General features: G+C 34.1%; 2 protein-coding genes and 1 pseudogene across 3 annotated transcripts; all 3 read right to left on the minus strand.

Moving 5' to 3' along the window:
* Positions 1-1,841: 1,841 nt before the first annotated feature.
* Positions 1,842-6,701, minus strand: LOC145576160 (ATP-dependent DNA helicase Q-like 1). The gene is made up of 10 exons (XM_081633944.1): positions 6,538-6,701; positions 5,541-5,914; positions 4,956-5,246; positions 4,501-4,664; positions 4,187-4,283; positions 4,033-4,076; positions 3,287-3,401; positions 2,852-3,205; positions 2,436-2,660; positions 1,842-2,323 (listed from the first exon to the last, which is right to left on the minus strand). The coding sequence occupies exons 1-10, from the start codon at positions 6,650-6,652 to the stop codon at positions 2,213-2,215; spliced, it is 1,890 nt and encodes a 629-aa protein (XP_081490070.1). The 5' UTR covers positions 6,653-6,701; the 3' UTR covers positions 1,842-2,212.
* A 2,279-nt stretch (positions 6,702-8,980) lies between these two features.
* LOC145575125 (uncharacterized) lies at positions 8,981-11,701 on the minus strand (annotated as a pseudogene).
* A 720-nt stretch (positions 11,702-12,421) lies between these two features.
* LOC145574468 (uncharacterized) lies at positions 12,422-20,285 on the minus strand. Of its 2 annotated transcripts, none has more exons than XM_081632255.1 (11): positions 20,006-20,285; positions 17,620-17,783; positions 16,470-17,148; positions 16,259-16,343; positions 15,320-15,407; positions 14,375-14,559; positions 13,761-13,893; positions 13,456-13,592; positions 13,281-13,355; positions 13,004-13,206; positions 12,422-12,713 (listed from the first exon to the last, which is right to left on the minus strand). In XM_081632255.1, the coding sequence occupies exons 2-11, from the start codon at positions 17,762-17,764 to the stop codon at positions 12,578-12,580; spliced, it is 1,866 nt and encodes a 621-aa protein (XP_081488381.1). In that variant the 5' UTR covers positions 17,765-17,783; positions 20,006-20,285; the 3' UTR covers positions 12,422-12,577. The 2 variants fall into 2 exon arrangements, with proteins under 2 accessions (XP_081488381.1, XP_081488382.1); XM_081632256.1 differs by having other exon boundaries at positions 12,458-12,713; positions 13,087-13,206; positions 20,006-20,283.
* Between the last annotated feature and the right edge of the window lie 1,720 nt (positions 20,286-22,005).

Raw genomic sequence — 22,005 nt, forward strand, 5'->3', positions numbered from 1 at the left:
ATGTTGGGCTTAATTTTGTTTCATTATTTAAAGAAGACATAAGTGTGTAAATGCTTTTGATTGTACAATACAAAGTATGTTTTGTTTAAGGTCACAAAGAAAATTGATGGAAATGATTTTACATTATATCTTGGTGTCAACCTATAAGATTTTACATTAAACTAGTTACTTATTGAAAAAATGAGATTTATAAAATTAATTTATGGATATTATTGGCAAAGTATTAAGGTTGGTATAAGCTTAATTCATTTTCACTTATCTAAACTAATTTTAAGGGTAATATAAGCATTTAATATACTTCCTTTTTTAGTATTAAGTTGGGAATTTATCGACAATTCACGAGTAAAATCGGAGAGTACGGAGTAATAAATAGCTAAAACTCAGGACAAAAGATAATTATCTTACAAAAAATGAAAAACTCATATTTAATGAATGAAAATAAATGATGGATAAAATGAATGACAAATATCTATTAAAAAAAAAAAGAGTGACAAATTTAGAATATTATTGGTAAATAATACTGTAATTTATTGGTCAATCCGTCATTAATACCACCCAACCTAATGAAATGTCACCAATTCATTGACTCATTGTAGTATGAAATTTACATGGATTCTCATCATATTATTCATACAAAATCTATTAACTATTGCTAAAACAGAAATCTGCTGACATCATCCTCTCTCTCAAATGTATATGTGTCACTTTCTCATGAAATTTTTTCTCGTCAAATGCACTTATGATGTCATATATATATATTTTTGTTTTTTTTTTTTGAGGAATTGGTTTTTTGTTTTTTTATTTATTTATAATCATTTGCATTTCAATCTTTTGACTGTGTCAATAAATAAATAAATAAATTTTATTTTTAGTTGGAATAAATGAATTGATATCTAGAAATTGGCTTTCATTTTTATATTTTGTTACTCATGTAATTTATGATGATAGCTGCATATCTTTTATGATTCAACTTATAAGTATACGAGAAAATAAATAATAGAAATAAGCTATTTCATTTCAATAATTTTTAAAATCCGTGCATCGCACGGGTCTAATCTAGTATAGAATTTTATTTGAGTATTAATCCTTATTCAACTCATTAATTTCTTATCTTTATCACTTACTCCATGTGTCATTCATACGGAGTACTACGGAATAGTTGCTATATTAAGGATACTCTCCCTTCAAAGTTTCATTCAATCAATGATATGAATATACGACTAAGGTGACCAAAAAAAAAAAAAAAATGTGAGAAGCAATTAATTTATACACATCCTACTAATCGTCCCTAAAACATTGTCCCATAAACTAAAAAAAGATGCCCCTAAAAGAAATTTTATATCTTTTTAAAGTTTTTATGTGAACACTTATATACACAAATTTGCACTTGCTTCTTAAACAATCTCTTAGAAACGGAAAGAAAGTATTTTGTAATACAACACAGCTCCATAATGCAGTTCAATGGTACAAAGACATGTGATGACAAGGTGTTATGTCAGAAACACATTCTTTACTATGGCTGTTGTAGTAAATCTGCCCCTCTTAAATTCTGGATTCAACGATTAATCATTGTCATCATTGAACACACCACAACTACATAGGTCCCTCATTTTCATTGTCAAGCGACTGATGAATGAGATATACAACATACAGCATTACAAGAAATTTCGCGGTGATATGATTAGCAAAACTTCAGGTACAACATCACCTAATTCAAGTTTCCAAGGTTAAGGTATAGTACAGCATTCATATTCATTTTACGTTCTACCAGTGTACCAACAATCCAACACTTGGACAATTCGAAAATCAAGGGCTATACGGTTGGTACTTCTATCTCCTATCCTCGTGGCAGCAGTTCAATTATCTTAAAGGGGGATGGAATTATAAATGTGATTTACATCAGCAAAAGTTTAATAGAACACTTAGAGACAATTTGATTATGAGCAATTCGTATAACAAAAGAAAACTGTCTATTGCAAAGTCTAACACATACATACATATATGTACATCCATCTCAAAGACAAATACTTGTAGCCAAGCCCAGGTGAGGTGGTGACATTGTGGATTCTTGACTTCTTGGGCTGTAAGCATCTCTAACAGCTTCGGCATGAGTTACAAAATGCTACACATGGCTACAGCACACATTTTGTGGAATAGGTAATCTCTGAATCAAATTTCACCTTGGTCAATTATGGTAAGCTTGTCATTACTCTCATACAGGTCTATTCACACAATTATCGCAAGGATTAGGACCGTATTTGCATGTATTTGGGTCAAATGATTCTCCAAAATGTTCAAGCAATGTTTTTCTCCTGCATTCGTCCTGAAAAAGTTTCACAGGCATAAAGGCATTACCTACCAATAGTTTTTCCAACTAATGTGATGAGTGTTTTCAGTTTGGCAAAGGGAGCATGAAAACAAGATGATTCACTAACCTTCAGTTCACAATACTCACGCATTTTCTGAGCTTGAGCCATTGCCTTCTTGAAGCTGTCTTTGTTATAACTTTGTCCATTTCGCAACATACAAACAATTCGACTGAAATCCTTTTTCTGATACAAGGCAATACATTCTGCAGGAAGATTGTCTCTACCTGCCCTTCCAGACTCCTGGTAATAGCTTTCAATCGATTTGGACATTGTGTTATGGACAACAAAATGCTGAACATTAACAGAAAGAATCATAAGAGTGAGGTTTCCCGAAGAAGATGAATGCAATGCACTAAGACTGAAAAAACCATGAGGTAGACCAAGAATCCCCCCACCCCCCTATAAAAAATGCATTATGCAATATAATTTAAGGTTTCAACAGAAACAAGTCACTTAAAAAAAATAACTCATCTCAAGCTTACCACATCAGGTTTATCTATTCCCATTCCAAAGGCAATAGTAGCACATACAACTTGTACTTCTCCAGTATGCCATCTCTTTTGAACAAAAACTCTTTGACGAGCTGCTAAACCAGCATGGTAATGCACTGTTTTGATCTTACATTTCTCATTTAAATACTTTGCCACTTCCACACTTTCATTCTTTGAAAGGCAGTAAACAATTCCACAAGAATTTTCAAATTCATCTTTCAGTAGTTTCCCAAGCTGCTTGAGAGGTTCCTTAGTCTTAGTAATCACTTTATACTTCAAATTCGGTCTATCAAAGCTCGTCTCCAACACCAAAGCAAGAGGTATTCTTAATGCATTTAATATGTCCTGTAAAAGATCTCTTAAATTATGGACTATATCTATAAGGTCATTCATACAACTTTTTTTTGTTGACAGAATCATTCGTACCTTGCGTACACAATGAGTTGCTGTAGCTGTTAAAGCCATCACAGGGACAGTTGAAAAATTCTGCTTAAGACATCCTAATCTCCGATAATCTGGACGGAAATCATGGCCCCATTGGCTAAGCACAAGTAAGAACTAATTTAGCTAGATAATAACGATTGCAGTAATAGTATGACAAACAGCAAAATTCTTCCCTGTCAACTAGTTCCAAAATTGGAATAAAAACAAAATGGAAAACAAAAATCACCTTTTTCTCCATGAAATTAGCCCATTGATTCACCCTAAGCTAGCTATCTTATACTGATGAACAGTTAGACTTTGCTGCTTTTTTTTTTTTTTTTTTTTTTTTTTCCTTCCATAAAATACATAAATAAATAAAAACTAATGTTCAGAAGGAAGTTCATAATTGATTCAGGAAAAATGATTTGAGCACTTGAACTCAAAAGACAGTAAGGAGGAGTGAGGTTTCTTTCCAAAATCTTCGTTAGTTGGACAGAGTATTAATGTGTCATCTGCCTTAGTAAGGTGAATCAGGTTATGTCATTCATCACTTTAAAAATCCGACTCTGTCACCAACAGGCTATAAGTCAAAATCTAAAAGGGTATCGTCATGGGGAAAAAAAAAAAACCTAATATGTAGATCATCATCATGTTGAAAAATCTCAGATACTGAATCCAAGTTTCCTAGAGTGAGCAAGAACTTAAGCTTAGCAAACTTATTCTTAAAAAATGCATTTTTCAGGTAATACCTTACACAATGAGCTTCATCAACAATAAACCCTGCCAGAAGTCCCTACAATTGAAAAAAAAAATCTCATCTTATCCAGGAAATTCATGTTACAAGTACAAATATCTATTTGGACAGAAAATCGAGTTTTTATTGCAGAACCAGCACGAACTCACCTTTTGATGCATACTTTTTAATGCATCAAAAAATGATGCATTTGCAGAGATTCTTTCCGGAGTTACATACAAGAGCTTACATGAGGGTTTGTCACTCCTATCAAGAATAAAGGAAAAACATCAGCAGCCATGACAAAATTAGTTAAATTTATCCTGAATATGCCTTAAAAGGCCCAACAACACCGTAGTACATACAGGCTTAAAGCTTAAGCAGAAATATACTAGGCTTCATAATACTCATATCTTACACAGCAGAGGACACATGTTGAGCAAGCAAACTATGTAAGCAAATTTCCTAATTTAATAACAAATACCTAAGCTCTTGAATGACAGCTGCAGCTTGTGCTGGGCTTTGCTGGGAGTTTAGAAAAGTTGCAGGAACCCCATACTTGAGATTCAGTGTTACGATTTGATCCTGAATAAGAGAAAGCAGTGGGGATATAACAATGGTCACGCCTGGTTGTAGAGTTGCAAGAAGCTGTAAGAACAAGCAATTTGTTAGATACTTAGGATTGGTGATAATATGTCATGCACTAATCAATTGTAGGACATGTTCACGACTTTACAGTTGCAAAAGAGATGCACCAAAAAAAAAAAAAAAAAAAAAAAAAAAAAAGGTTTGTGCCAGACACGATTCAGTATTCACAATTCCAGCTTTGTACATTACAGCCTAAGTGAAGGTGACAATACTTTTTATTCAGTATATCGATCACAATATTCAAGCCACAGACACGATAGTAGTAATTTATAGTAATACATAGAAAATCACCTGGTAGCACAGACTTTTTCCACCACCTGTTGGCATGAGAATAAAGCAGTCTTGCTTTTGGACAAATGCTTTACATGCCTGATGTTGCAAAGGGCGAAACAACTTATTGCCAAATATGACGACATTAGCTAATTCAAAATCATCCAAAGCCTGCAAATCTTCATAACTAAGAGTTTCTTCATTTGTATCCAATGCTTGACATCTTTCGCTTGTAGAGATGACAGATGAACTTCTATCCCTTTTTTGAGATAGAGATGAGCCTTTACCATGAGTGACACTGCTGCGGCACTCCTTCAAAGAATCAGAATTCATTAGAGAAAGGTACAACTTCAAATGTTAAGAAAATTTGAGAAAGTGAAGCTAGACATCGTAAGTGCATAGGAAGCAAAAAGAAACTAGCTTTTAGCTTCATTGGCAAGGAATACTTGTGGAAAAAATGGCTGTAAAACCATCTATATAAGCTACAAATCATACTCCCAAACAAGTGAACAACAGAAAGCTCTCATGTAGAATTTGGCAGCTTTTCAACTAGCATTTATCATTTCACAGAAAAGAAATCATTCCAAATCATAGAAAAGATCTTACCCCAGATCTTGGAGAGGTCCAATCGCTGCTGTTATGATGAGGATTAGGATTTGCTGAGGACTTAGAACTTCTATTTGCAGAAGTTTCAAACATCAAATCCTCATTTTCACTGGAAGAATCCACCACCAGGATATCCTGAGTTGTCTGAGTTTGTTCTCTCACATGAACACTACTTCCGGGATCCTCATCATCTTCACAATCAACTTCAAGAATAGGAGTTGCTTTTCCCAACATGCTGCTTAAAGCACCACATGTTTCAGTTTCCATAGCTTGTACATCATCCCATTCTTCACTGTCTTGCATAGACTCGGCCAGCATTGCAAGAAAATCATCACCACAATGCTCCACAGTAATAAAATCTTGTCCATCTTCACCTTCAATAATTCATGAGAATGTCTATCAGATAGGCAATACTCGTTACTCCCAAAGGCTATGATCCTCTTCTCAAAGAGACTCATTATAAGAGACAATTTCCTTCTATTCGGACTGGGGTGGGGGGCATATAACTCGACTACACTCCAATTTGTACAGCACAGGAATACATGATATCACCATAACTAGAATCATATATTACCTCCGTTTCATATTATTTGCAACGATTAGACACTTTTCCTCTCTACTTTATGTCAAATCGTTGCAAATAATATGAAACGGAGGTAGTAACTAAAATCATTAAAATACCAAAATTCCCACACAACCATATTACAAATCGAGGAGTTACTCCTACCATTGCCAATTGATTTTAGGATGCAACCTAGCTCGGGTTCATAAACAGTTCAAACTCGCAGAAATTAGGATTAAATTGACATTTTAGGCGTGGAAAGATAATAAAATTCACGAGAAAACACAGTCTCAAATCTCCAATTACACAGACAGTTTTTCTATCAATACTCGAATAACACAGACAATTTATTCAACAGAAATCTCAGTCAACGAATTAAATCAAAGTAAAAAAAAATGAAAATAATTAGGGTTTAAAAAAGAAGAGAGAGAATACCATAAAGTTGAATGAGACGGTCCAAGCATTTGTAAGCAGACTGCTCGTCGAAGCCGAAATCCATAGCTAAACTCACCAATCGAATTTTCTCGGTCTCTGGATCGGTGCCCTCCATTTTTATGCAACCTTCAAACTTTGCTGCTCTCTCTTTACTGACTCTGTATAATCTCACTTACTCCCAATTGCGTACATGTTAAATTTCTCCCGCCAAATTCAGTATTTTTTTTTTATTACTACCTCCGTTATATTTATATATTATTTGCAATGATTAGACATTTTTCCTCTTTATTTTATGTCAAATCATTGTAAATAATATGTAATGGAGGTAGTAAAAATAATTTATTAATAACAATTTCACTTGAAATATCATTTTTTTTATTTCAGAGATTAACTTGTAATTACTTATTTTTAATGATAAATAATTTTTAATTATTGATAATTATTAGTTTGGTGAAAGCTAAGCATTGGCATATGTCTTGGTTCGTTTTGTTAGAGGGTGAAAATTTCTTCTTAGACGAGATTTTCCTTTTTTAAAGAGGGTATGCTACATTTTCTATTTAGGGGCCGTTTGGTTGGAGTTAATCATCAAAGGGAAAGGGAATCAAATGTACTGATTCCCTTTGTTGTTGTTTGTTAGGCATATTTTCCCATTCCCTTTACCCTTCCCATTCCCCTAAATCCTTCTAAGTTGATTCCCCACCCCCCTATGTATTCCCATTCCCATTTCCTAGCCACCACATCACCACCATACAACCACCCTGATCTACCCACACCACCGGTAAACCAAGTCGGCGCACTTCCCCCACCACTCGGCGCGCTTCGCCGCCTCTCCCCCGCCACTCCCCAGAAAAACTTCACCAGCCTCGAAATCCCCTTCTCTCTCCCCGTAAAACCCCTTCTTTCTCCTCGTAAAACCGTCACCTGACCCTCCCCCACCCTCGAATCCTTAGCCTCTAGGGTTTACACGGTGGAAGGAGGGTCGCACGATGGTTATATGGGGAGGGAGAAGGGGTTTCTAGGGTTTTTGGGTGAAGTTTTCCGAGGGACCCAAGGTGTTTGCGGGGGGAGAGGAGGGCGGCGAATCGCGCCGACTGATGGGGGAAGCGCGGCGAACGGTGGTTGGCTGGGTGGTGGCCGGAAAACGTGGGAAGTGAAGGAGATAGGTTGTGTGTGGTGGTGATGTGGTGGTTTAATTGGTGGTTTGATTCTCTTAGTTTTTTTAAAACAAACAACATACTAAATTTGAGGTATTTCCATTTCATTCTCTTTCTTTCCCTTTGTTCATTTCATTCCGTTTACCCCGTGCGAACCAAACGGCCCCTTAGTACTCTATATTATTCTTTCCCCTATTCTTCCCCTTCGGCCCTTCCTTTAGTCTTCTTCCCCATATGTTTTTCTATAATAAAACAAATGAAAACATTTTTCACACAATCATGTTTATCATTTGAAAATTGCTATTTAAAATGAGTTTTCATGTAGTATGTTTTCCATCAAAATAAGTGGAGCTTAAGATCGTTATTTGTTATTTGTACGTTACTCCAATCTCAGCAATACAAATCTTACAACTTTTGTTCTTTGGATTCGTTATCATAATAAAAAGCAATGTTTCTTATGCTTATTGTCAAAAAAAAAAATGTTTCTTATGCTTAGAGTACAAATGTTTTTCATTGGACTTACTATACCAAAAAACAAGTAGGTTAGATACGTTGATTCATACTTACAAGTTCAAATGATTAGGTTTTTTTTTTTTTTTTTTGGCAATGAATTCTGAGTATAATTTAAATTAGTTGAAATGAGTTGAAAAGAAACACTCCTTCCTAATGTTTAATAGATGTGGTATGGGATTTGCAATATTACAAGGGTTTGAGTCCTATGACCTTAACAACAACAGAGTAAATCTTTATCTTGTTTTAAGCATCTACGAAGAACAATTGCTTTTTACTCCTTCCATTAGTAGCTTGATCGACGAATGAAGGAAGCAGTGATTCTAAATTTCTAATAAGCATTATTTCCAAGTTTAGATGAGTAATCGGTTTATGGATGGTTTGGCGATCAAGCCTCTCTCTAAAAAACAATTGCAAGTCGTTGAACAAAGGAATGTAGTAGTAATAAACATTTACAAATATAATTATGCGCTTTGTCTCTGTTTCTGTTTCGTAAGAAAATGAAACAATGCCTCTTTCATAAATCCATATGAAAAACTTAAGAAACTTTCTAGAATGAGTGGGCATAATAATTATCAGTTGCAAATAACTGCATGTATATACTTCTCTATGCAGCAGCTGCATATAACTTCAACCTTATACCTGAATACACCTAGCTTTAAGTGTAGGCGACTTAAGACAACTAGACATGTAGCCAGTGCTATAAGATACTAATATTTCTATTCAGGCGACTCTGTAAAGTATGATGACTATAAACAGAGGCAAAAACACTTAATTGTTCAGCTGAAATAGTTTTGAAGTAGAGCCTTGTCTGAATCACATAAAGTATGATCAGTGAGTAAGCTAAAAAATAAGGAAGCGGTGTGAGCATCAGCTGCAAACCCTTTGCTTCTCGTAGCGGTGACAAGTTCCAAAGCCTTGCTGATATCATTGCCTTTCAAAAACCCCCTCATGATTAAATTGTATGTACATTCATCTGGAGGACATCCATTCTCCCTACCATTTCAATGGCGTCGTTCAGAAAACCATTTTCACAAAGTCCTTTGACAACTATATTATAAGTATAGATAGTTGGCAGTAAGCGCTTCTCTGTGAGAGATGAGAAAGTATCCAAAGCTTCTTGAAGTTTCCCTTCTTCACACAAGCCATTGATTAGGATATTGTAAGTGATAATATCGGGAACCACTCCCTTAGTCTTCATTTTTCTCAACAGTTCCATTGCTTTGTCAATATGTGTGTTTTTACACAGGCCATCAAGCAATGAATTCAAAGTCACTACATCAGGTTTTAGTCTGTGAGTTTCCATTTCGGTAAAAAGCTCGTACGCAGTGGTTAGTCTATTGTTCTTGCAAAAGGCATCTATAAGAGTGTTGTATGTGTAAATATCTGGAGTTATCCCATTAAGATGCATCTCTTGGAAATGGCTAAGAGCTTTGTCAAGATTTTTACACTTGCAATATCCGTTGATCAAGGTGCTGAATGTAATTATACAAGATTTGCAGCCATTTTTTGTCATCAACGCCACTAGATTTTCTGCCTCATCCATCTGCCCACGTAAACAATATCCGTCCAATAAAACATTGTAAGAAATAACATTGGGAACCAGACCTTGACTTATCATGGATTCGAATATGGCCCGTGCTTCATCAACCATTCCTCCTTTACTATAGCCATTGATTAAAATGTTGAAAGTAATAACATCAGGTTTGCAACCATGTTTTACCATCAAATCCATGAGCTTTTCTGCCTCATCCATCTCACCACGTAAACAATATCCGTCTAACAGAGCGTTGTAAGTGATGATATCGGGAACCAAACCTATCTGAGTCATGTATTCAAAAATGTCCCGTGCTTCACCAACCTTGCCTTCTTTACAATACATGTCAATCAAAATGCTGTAGGTCTCAATGGTAGGAGTAATGTTGTTCCTCAACATCTCAGTCAGCATTTGTTGAGCCTCTTTCAGTTGTCCCAAAGTGCACAAACCTCGAATTAAGGTAGTAAAGGTGACAACATCAGGGGAAAGTCCCTTGGCTTGCATCTCTTTGAAAAGATGGAGAGCCTGAGGTAATAACTGGTCTTTACAGAGACTATCAATGATGGCGCTATAAATGACAAGATTAGGCATAAAATGGCCATAAGACTCCATATTTCTGAGGAGTTTGAGAGCACCGGCATTATCACCGGACCTACAGAGACCTTTGAACATAGAACCATAGGTGACTAATGTGGGTTGGTAGCCAAGCTTGACAACTTTATCCAACAATTGAACGGCTTTGTCCAGTTGATTAGAGTGAATAAAGCCATTAATGAGAGTAGTGAAGGTAACAACATTTTGGCCCTATGGATCTAATTTGAGGCCAGAATTGACAAAAAATGATCGGAAATATCTCGTTTTGCGTGTTCACGCAAATTGAGATATTTTTAAACACGCAAAATGAGACATTTTCGATCATTTTTTGTCAATTCTGACTTCAAATTGGACCCATAGAACTAAAATGCCCCACAAAACCTCTAAAGAGCATGTGTTTGACACGAAAATCGAAGAATTTTAAAAATTCCGCTAGATTTTTTATGACAGGTGGTAAAAAACAATTTTTAATTTTTTATTTGGTGGTAAAATAAAAGTTTTAGAAGTGTTGGTGGTTGAAAACAATTTTTTGATTTTTTTATGGTAAAAGTCAAAATTTCCTATTAAAAATACCAAAAACAATAATACATATACTAGTAAACGCTTTCAAAAGTGTATGCACAAATTAAACAAAGTACTTCTATTGACAAGTAACTAGAATAGCAACGACTAGGACTCATAATCTAGCAATTGCTCAAATGCAATCGAGGAGACAAATAATTATTTACCTTTGTTTTTTTCATCACCTAAAAAATGTGCATGAACATAATGTATACGTATAGTACTAGTTGTCATACATTTGTTTGTATAATCTAAAATCATGTATTGTATTTACCAAATAACTTGGAAGAAAATAATTATAATATACTTCAAGATGAAAGAACAAAAATAAAAATGATCTCTTATTGCTTTTCATTGAGTACAACTTTATTATTTTTTCAAATTTTTCAATAATATATTGTGTTAAAAAAAAAATAAAAAAAAAATAAAAAAAAATAAAAAAAATTCAATAATATCCATGTACAATATGTAAGCATCTTTTCTTCAACCAACGATATCCTTTCTTAAAGGAACTCTTAACCTTACCTTCCATATCATATATCTTATATTTAGCCATTCTTCTTTTCCTCTTTTGTTCAGGACTATTATACCATGCCTTAACCGAAAACATCAAAGAGCTTGATGACTTTGTATTTAAGGATGATTTACGTTTCGATCTACGATCAAGGCCTTTTCGAGGGGCTGACCCTCGAGATCTGGCTACGTAAATTTGATCCACAGCTGTATATTGATCAATGCCATTAAACTCGACTCTCCGGTCGCCTTCATATCCATAGGAATGGCTATAAGGCGACCGGAAGTCGTGCATTATTGCCACCTCTCCTCCCTTGTTCTCCGTTTCTCTCCTTTTTTTTTTTTTTTTTTTTTTCCCTTTTAAATTCTTTCGTTTGATGTGAGGAGGGGAGAAGAAAAATGATTTAGCTAGGATTAATATTAAGAGAATTAATGACGTTATGTTTTGTTCATTTGTTGTGAAAGATGAATATGATATGGTATTACTTATATTTAGAAGTTACCTTAATATTAGGGACAGATTGCTTTGGAAATGTTAGCCTATATCATTACATCATTCGGTCATTAAACACAAGAAAATACCTTTTCATAGTATATTATGTTTAAGATAACCAGTTAATTTAATTTTGATTTAATTTTATTTCATCTGATAATTTACAGGAACCAGCTTTAATACCTCCTGTAAATGATGTAATTTATTGATTCTGCAGCAGTTACAATCATATGACAATAGAGACTATTTCGATTGTAAACCAATTATAAATTTGTAATACGTCGGATAAACATGTGCACGGTACATGTACAGTTGCTTCACTGCTTGTACCATGACTACAAGTCCAAATCGAGTCCCTGGGTGAGCTACTCACCCCCCGGACCAGTCCCTAGCTCCTGTCGCCTTCTCTTTCCCTATACTATTGTATGCCTGGGGTAGCATCACTCCAATCATACGGAAAAAAAAAAAAAAAAAAAAAAAGAGAAAAGTATACTGTTTGTATTAACAAAAATTAAAAAGAACATTTTACTTTGAATCAGAGCCCAATTAAACTCAAGAGTTATATATACAATATGTTGACAGTGTAGCATAGTATATATACAAAGTGCAAGTCGGCACCTTCTTGAAGTCAGCATCTGACCAAATTCTTGAAAGCTACATGTATATACAGTTCATTACTCAGGGAATAGAAGACATGTAAAACTGTGGTGTTATAAGTCTAGGACGATTTGGGATGCCCGGCTTCAATTTCAGAATTCTTCTCAAAACTAAGATCTTTCTTCCTCGACATCTTTGTGTCACCAAGGTGTGAAGCCTGCAACCAAAGATAGAAGAAAATAAAACAGCACAACAAAACCCATATGTTATCACGAATTGCAAAATCACGAGTGATAAACCATTGCTCTCTCTCAGACGCGTGTCTATGAGTGTGAATGCAATTGTGTGCATATAAATAAAAAGCAAACTTTGCAGCCATTAGATTAAGAGTAATTGAGAAAGACAAACAATATAGGTGACTGAGGGCCATAGTGAACAGAAGAAAAAAGTTATATGAGAATCAAAGAACTTCAGGATATGGGGAGTCACAGAAAATATTATCTTCACCTTGTAGCCCGACTTTGATCCATAATTGGCATTCCAGTCAGAGCTTTAAAAAGAGATTCATTCGATTTAGTCGATGCACTTACAATATGGGATTTCCACTCTATTTTGACATTTTTGTCTTCGACGTCAACAGGTTGAGAGTGGCTGCGGATATGGTGGAATAGATGGACGAGAACAACCGCATCAAGAGCAGCATACTCCAGCTGCAGAATGTCCATATAAGAAGTGGTGACAAGGTGTGACAAAAGAAAAATGATCAAACAGAAATGTTACTAACTTGTTGCTGACTCAAAGGCCTTAGTTCCCAGTTGCTGTTCCTTCTCGTTTTGTTTAGACCAGTTCCCAGTATTTTCTACAGCGAACATTAGCGGTATTTTTTTTTCAGTGTAAGCCATAAACAACTCAACAGGGTAAAAAGGAAAAGGCACCAGAAGATCATATTCATGAATTACCTTCACAAGGCCAGACAACCCACCACAAGGCTCATTAAACACTTTCTGGATGTCCAGAAGCATTTCATAACGCTTGAAGCAGTCCAACTTTTGGTAAGAATGAGCCAACTGATGCATATCACATTGAAAATTATAGCCTAGATATAGCACAAATGGGAGCAATGTCATTAAATGCCATAATCTGGTAATCACAACATAATATTGATATAGACAGAAAAGGTACGTCGTTCTGGTGCTACATAAACACTTCAACAAAAGGTAGAAAATGAAGAAAACAAGGAAACCAATTACGATGATATACATACCAAGCTTCAGAATTCTTGGAGATTGCAGAATACGAATCAAGCAATTGTTCAAAACTTCAGGAGCATCATCGTATAGCTTAATTAAATCAAAAATGAAAGCAACCTTTTCGGAAGCAATTTGCATGATAGAAACCTGTCAACCAAGGGAACAATGAACAGGCAACATCAGGAAAGATAAAAGAAAGGGTCCAGCTTCATAAAACAAAGCTTCAAGTCCAGTAAAACAGAAATATTCAGCAAACTAATGAAAGGGGCTAAAATACAGTCTTCAAGCCCATAAACATATGAGCTCAAAACCACTAAATCAATAAGCTCCAAGCTCCAATGGGCACCAAGAAAAGTCTCAAATCAGCCATAAATTAAACCCAGGATCATTTTAAGATGCATTAGTTTCGTCAATACAGTACAAGCGTACAGCTGCTACAGCAATATGTGAATAATTTCATCATCAGATAAGCTCTTAGCACCTTTATTTTTACTAGAAGTTGCAGCCTTTGGCTTTAACATTTCACAAAACCTTCTTTTTTTAACAATTTGATAGCAAAGTGCACCTTAAAGGAAATGAAGCACTATGAACATAATGAAACCATAAGAGAAGTTTGGAATGACAGTACCTTGTTGCCTTTGCTACCTTTCACATAGTTAGGCTTCCATTCACAATCCACACCAACAACTTTACACCCTTCAATATAAGAAGTCGCTTTTTGCAGACTATCAGCCTCATCAACCCAAATAATGTCATCTATGAATAATTCGTGCAAATGCAGATAATGACTCTGAAGAGGATGGACCTCAGGTTCTGCAACCACCAAAAAAAAATATAGGATAACATTCATGTCTTTCTGGGCCCACAGCCCTACATATGGACCTATCTTAATTTTACGTGCGTTGTTTGATGAACAAGTGCATATGGACCTATCTTAATTTTGCGTGCTTTGTTTGATGAACAAGAAAACTAATTACATTATCAACAGCAAGTGTCACCATCTTATCTTGCACAACAGATCATCAAATATATTTTCAGCTACAAGCAAACATGTGAAATTTTAAAGAAAAAGGTTCTGAAATACATTAAATATGGAACTTTGATGCTTCAGATATTAGGACAAACAATTAGTTAATATCAATAGCAGATTACACCAAGACCAACACTAAAGGATGAAACCAGGTATTCAACTGATAAAAGTATAAAACACTAATCACTAATACAGTATAGTCAAAGACCACCAGTTACAATATAGTCAAAAATCTAAAGCCTAAACGACCCAAAGGTCAAGATAATTTTCCAGATTTTGAACCTAGACCCAAATATGCTGGGTAAAAGAAATCAGTTTATCTTTTTTCAGATAAATTTGTTCTGCTATTATTTTTGTGGATAGCTCTAGCCCCCTGATAATTCAAAATAAGTGAAATCTGTCAATAAAATTTTTTAAAAAAAAAAAAATTTATTATTCCCTCCCTGATTGCTGATCTTCAAGAAATTTGATAATCAGCTATAACTGTGTGACGTGTGTCTGGCAAGGAAAAATGAAGGTCAAGCAAAAGGAGCAAAATTTTACCTTTAGCTTTCACGAATCCTTCCAGCGAGTAACGTTCACATAATTCATCAACCTTCTCAGAGTAGCCAGCCTCCATCGCCAAATAAACCTTTTTGATGTATAAGAAAGGTGTTAGGTCCTAGTTAGTAGAAAAGTATGCATTCAAGCAGTTAGTGAAACACCAGCTTTCCTTAGTAAGCATAATAGGTGGCAAGAGTATCTATTCAGTAGTCATAGAGAGATTTGTTTTCTAATATTGTCAGTTTTTCTTAGAGATTGCAGCAAAAAGTTATATTGGAATAAAGAAAAAGAACATAACAAGTAAGCCAGAGCAATCTAGAATCAAGTAGCCAATAGCCAATAAGCAACTCAATATATATAAAATATAAACAAATCCTCAAATTACTGGATGGATAAAAGATAAATTATTTATCCAGTTTAAAGCCTCGTGCAAAGGAAGCAGCTTACATCACACTAGTGGATGAACGGATTAAACGAGAAATTAACAATTTTGGACTCATTGGTTGGGTAATGAAAACATAAGAATGAATCCAAAGCTGCCAAACCCCTTGATAAGCCATTACTACCTCCGTTTCACAATGGATGTACTGTTTTGACCTTTTTACTTTCCAACACACCACTTTGACCATTAATTCATGTACAAATTAATAAATTAAAAATATTATATTATATTATGAAAATATAAATTGAGCATTCCAAAAATATTTAATAGCACAAGACATGAAATCAGATCATCTATTGTGAAATAGAGGTAGAAATAAGCAAGTTAAGTGCTTAATCAAAAATAGACCAGATATTTAAGTGGTTTTGAAAAATTCAAACTAAGTGCTCTGAAAGAAGCTGTTGTTAGAATCTACATGTGTTGTTAGAAGCTGTTGGAATCACAGGAATGTATTTATTAGGTTTGGGCTCAAACTAATTTCCAAAAAACCCGCTCACCAGATATTCAAGAAGCTGTCTATCATTCTTTGTCCTCTCTTCTGCAACATCCCAGCATCCTTTTTCAGCTAAAGTCTTCAATGAGCTACAATTCAATAATATTATTTTCATTCATGATTCAAATTAAATTAAAAAAAAAAAAAAAAAAAAAAAAAAAAAAAAAAAAAAAGAGGTGTTAGCTTATGAGAAACATTTATGCAGGAATAATCACCTTTCTTTACATTTATGGTAAACATCTGGAAATTCCTCTTGTAAATTGTTCCTCTTTATAATCCCATATGCAGGTTTTAGCATATTCATCTTAACGTATTCCTGAACAAGAATACATAACATTGACTTACCCACATATGATGCCCACTTCTCTGCTGCTCTAAAGTCTTTGTTCTCCAATATTTTAAATAGGAGAGATTCTCCTGAGTGACGAATATCAAATTGTTCCAACAAAGAGACAGCAGTCATATACGACTGAGATTCTATGTGTTGATGAATATAATTCTCCATGAAAGCTTCAGCTTTGTCATAAGTACAGTTCTTTGCAGCTGAATTGTGTATAGCTTTTTCAACATTCACCAACTTCAAATCAACAGCTTCAATTAGCTTTAGAAGTATTCTCTCATCATGGATGACAACGCCTTGGACAACATCGAGAAATAACTGTGCAGCAAGATCTTGTGCTTCTAGCAAGTCAGCGGGATTGGTATTGGATTTCAGGAATTTACGAAGAGCAGATACAATCAAGTGACTGAAGCCATCAGCATATGATTCGAATACTGGAAGCACATATAGGCAACGGACAATAAAAACAGCTGGTCCAGGGTGAGGGGCGTTTATGAGGGCTAAATTGACTTGTTGTTGCAGAGCACGGAATTTTTTGGTTGCTTTAGACTTCCCTATAACACCAAAATATAAAAGTATGTAAGTCACCTCTTCCTCTGTTCGCCTTCTTTGGCAAGGAGGCGATTTAAAAAATAAAATAAAGTAGGACATGACTGCTCTACTTGCAATGCCTAGTTGCTTAAACTCCTTAACATCAATTTTTATCAGCCAAGCCTGAATCAGTGTTCCTTTAATGATAAACACAACTGTCGACTAATAAAATTTGTAAATAAGCAAGAGAACTGCATGACTAATGACTATGCACTATACTGTAAGCTACCAGGAAGAGAGGGGGCGGGGGGGAATTAATTACATCCAGAATTTCAGATGCCCATAACATTAAGTACTCGAAACAACTCAGTAAGACAGGACAAGGCAAGAATCCACAAGACAATGGTTAATTCACAAAAAAAACATTTAAAGAACATGAGAAATAATCATGATTAACAACCACCTAATAATATTGTGCAGCAGAGAAGTACTACCGTAGATATATGATTCTTTTAATAAAAAAAGAAATACAACGGGTGAAACACATGACAAATCAGAAAATGCATGCAGGCTCAGAGCCCCCGATTGCTCATCTTGCTTCACATCATCATGCTCCACAACTCTTTCTTCAAAGCCCATGATACAATTGCTGAAGACCCTACACAGCACAAAGAGTTTCCAATTCGAGTGAGCATGATTAAAATTAGAATTATAAGTTTACACAAGACATAAATCAGCCATCTTTGATTAAAACTATGAGATCTAGCACAAAATATTCATGAAACTGGCCAGACATCACATGGCACATCAGAAGAAAATATTAGATCAAGATATAAATTTCAAACTTTGAGTCACTTAGCATCAAGGCAAGAGGACCAGAGTCTCTTATCAAGATAAAAAAAAATTAGAGAATAGAGTCGCCACCAGACTGCCAGAAGTCAATATAGTATATCTACCAAAGGCTCAAGATTCGAAAGAATAGAAATGGTAAGAAATATACCAGCAAAGGAAAGCAAAACATCTCTAATTTTATTCACTTAATTGAACAATGCTGCTTTCTTGTGGATCCTAAAATTAACTCTTTTTTTTCTTCTTTCAAATATGAGAAAATAGTTGCATCTTCTATTTAGCTATCCCTCCAAAATTTGGTACTGAACAATCTGATTTGCTCAGTAACCACTTACAGGATTAAACAACATATCTGACTTTGATCCTACAACAATAATGTCATTTTCAAAGTATGCCAACCGTACATAGGTCTTGGTCATTTTAATCAGAAATACCACATTCTACATTAGACAGTCTTGCATGGTGCACCGAGGAGAATAGGAACTCATTTTGACATCAGAGAAATTCAGATAAAAAGCAGGAGCTGAAAGCACTATCAAAGTTTCATACTTTCATGACCACAACAGCAAATACAAAAGAATGATTGAAGACCAAGATAAGAACTCTGAAAAGATGAGGCATACTTGAAGCTTGTGTGAGACTGATTTGACAACATTAGCTCTAAATTTGGAAAATGATACTGTTTGTATAGGAGAGAGAGAGAGAGAGAGAGGAAAGATACTTAATCAGCTTGTCAAAGACAATACCAGAACATCTAAATAGCAGACAAAGAAACAAACATGTGTAGTCACTCCTTTGTTTTATTCCAGAAGATTTTGGCACAGGAAAGATACTTAATCAGCTTGTCAAAGACAATACTAACGTTTCATCGATGGAATGTGTTTCAGAACAATATGTTCTATCTAGACTTCCTTCGTCAAGGAAAATTTGTAACAATTCCTGTAGATGAAAAATAATTTGCATTGAGTGGTAGGCCAAAGCTACAAGCACAATGATCTCTATAAGACTCTAACCTAAACAGCTACCATTAATCTATACCGAGCCTCTAAAAAATTAGCAAAGGAATCGTGTTAGAGTTCTCCTTAAGAGTGAAACCTTGTTAAGAAAAAGCACATACACAAATGCTCCAGAAAACAACATAATAACTATTTACATTCATAGTCCTACACTACTATTTTTTTTTATAAGGCGTCCGAATTGAAATATCAATACCATCCATCACATAAACTACATAGGTTATCAAAGGTAACAAATTTAAATCAGCAACCTACTCTGAAAATTGGTGTGTATCACTGTATTGTACATAATAACAAAAACTCAGGTCCAACCAATTCACTCTTTGTTGAAGAAACTAGTCATCCAGCCATCGGTTATAAATAGTCAATGGACGCTGGTGCAACCATTTAACAGATGACAAAGCAAAACATCACCTTAAATCACTTATACGAGATAGAAAATTATATTTTCAACCAGAATTTAGCCTCCAAGACTCTCTTATAAACTAAAAAATTGGCTCTGAATTAAAAGATAGATTACAACTTTGAAACCCAAAAATTCCAAAACTATCATTAAAAGAGCTTGCATGAAAAGATCCACTTCTAATAATGAACAAAAAGGCCGCAATAAGTCAACACCTCAAAAAAAAAAAAAAAAAAAAAAAAGAAATTGCATGAAAATCACACCAAATTGGTAGCTCTCTATACTAAAAAAGTTAAATCAATCATCTTTTTCATCTTATGCTACATTCAATTTTTATTCATTTAATAAAATCAAGATGCTATTACAATTTCTGAGACCCACAAATTAATACAAGTATTAAATAACAGCCAAATTTCATAGAAATATCAAAATATAAGAGCAAATAGGACAATTTGCAAATTACACAATGTGGGTATGATAAAAAGAGAATCAAAGAGTAGTACTTCAACCAAATAATTGCAGAAAAAGCAAGAAACACAAAGTGGGTATGAAAGCAATCATCAAAATAAGAAAAACGGTATGAAAATAGCACAAGATTGTGAATAACCAAACCTGAAAATTTGCTGAAACAGAGAAAAGATAGTGTCTTTTCTTTTCTTCAGTAATTTAGAAATAGAGAAAAGAAGTACAAAAAAATGGGATTTTTGGTTTGATAATATAGTAGAAGGCCCTTTTGCCAACTAACCTTAATTTTCTGTACCTCCTTTTTGATGGGATTTGATGGGGACTTTGGGTGGTTTTTGGATAAGAAAAACCCTAAAAAAATCATTAAAGAATAGGAGGAGTACAACATTGAAATTTGTCCGAAATGCGGCGGTGTTGTAGACCCACCGGGGAACGGGATCTTTCCATCTTAGGCAATTTTTTTTTTTTTTTTTTTTTTTTTCCTTCGGTATAGAGCCACGAGAAATAATGATCAATAATTCATGTTAAAGCACACGGGTCGATCTATTTTTTTTTTAAAAAAATATTTTCCATATTTATGTGATTACATTTGTTATTTTATTAGTTGTACGTAATATATCATTTTCTCCGTATTTGTTTTAAAATATTAGATAAAATTCCTAATCTCAAAAGATAATATTTCGTATTTAATTAATGTAACTATTAAAATCTCATAGGTCAATTATGCTTATGTGACACTTGAATTATTTATTGGATATGACTATAATTTATAATCCTACGTGGCACGTTAACTTATCTTAGGTGGCATAATCCTATTGTAGCGTTTTAAAAATATTAATCCCATGTGGCGCTCTAATAATTTTTTAAAAATAAAAATCCTACGTGGCGCTCTAAAATCTCGGGAAAAAACTCCCCTTTATATATATATATATTAGATTATGACTAATATTTCATCTTTGGTACGAAGTATAAAATTGACTATCATTAAAGATGAATTAGTTATTTAGCCGAATCCAAGTGGTCAAGTCGTTGCACATAATTTGAGTAGTTTTATAATTACAAATTGTTATTTAAATATATATTTTGAGAACACAAATTGGTTAGCCAACAATTAGTTAACAAATTTTTTGAGTAGATTTATAATTGCAAATTGTTATTTAAATATATATTTGGGCATCAAAGTTTTCATTAATAAGAATGTATTTTCTCTTTACCTAATGCTCTAGATTTATAAGTTCTACCAAGTACTTCGAGGTTAAAACTCAAATTTTACAATTTTAAGGTCATGAGTTCAAGCATTGATTTCACCTTTTTTATTTTTCCGTATTAAAATAGTGTGTGATCCGGTCGTTGCTCCAAGTTTTACATTGAATACGGAGTATTTTTTTAATACTCCGTATTAAATAATTTGAAAGACTTGTTGATGTTTTAATTGTTAGTAAATTATAATAATACAAGACAGTAATAAATTATTTTTAATTTTATATTAAATTACATTCTAATATGCATTTTTATATTTAAATATATAGATTGAACATAATTTAGGACATGTTCTGTTTACCTTATTTCCACTTATTTCAGAGTTGATAAGTTCAGATAAGGGTTAATAAGTTCAGATAAGTTTAGATAAGATAAGTTCAGGAAAAATAAGTTCAGATAAGTTGTGATAAGAGTTAAGCAAGGCTACCCAAGTTTAATTTATAACTAAAATAAGTTCTAATAAGGGTGCGTTCTATTCACCTGATTTTTACTTATCTGAACTTTTCTTAACTAATCTAAACTTATTAACCCTTATTAGAACTTATTTTAGTTATAAATTAAACTTGGGTACCCCTTGTTAACCCTTATCACAACTTATCTAAACTTATTTTTCTTGAACTTATCTTATCTGAACTTATTAACCTTTATCTGAACTTATCAACCCTGAAATAAGTGGAAATAAGGTGAACAGATTTAGATAAGTTCAGATAAGTTAAGATAAGTTCAGATAAAATCGGATAAGTTCAGATAAGTAAAAATCAGGTGAATAGAACGCACCCTTATTTGTAAGATGGTAATAAGTGTGTATTTATTCAATGAGGTTTAGTGTTATGAGGCACAATTTTTTTAGGAGTTTTGTTGGAGTGGGTCATTGACTCATTGCATCC

This window comes from Chenopodium album, chromosome 13 (assembly GCF_948465745.1).
Source record: "Chenopodium album chromosome 13, dcCheAlbu1.1, whole genome shotgun sequence".
Lineage (NCBI taxonomy): Eukaryota > Viridiplantae > Streptophyta > Magnoliopsida > Caryophyllales > Amaranthaceae > Chenopodium > Chenopodium album.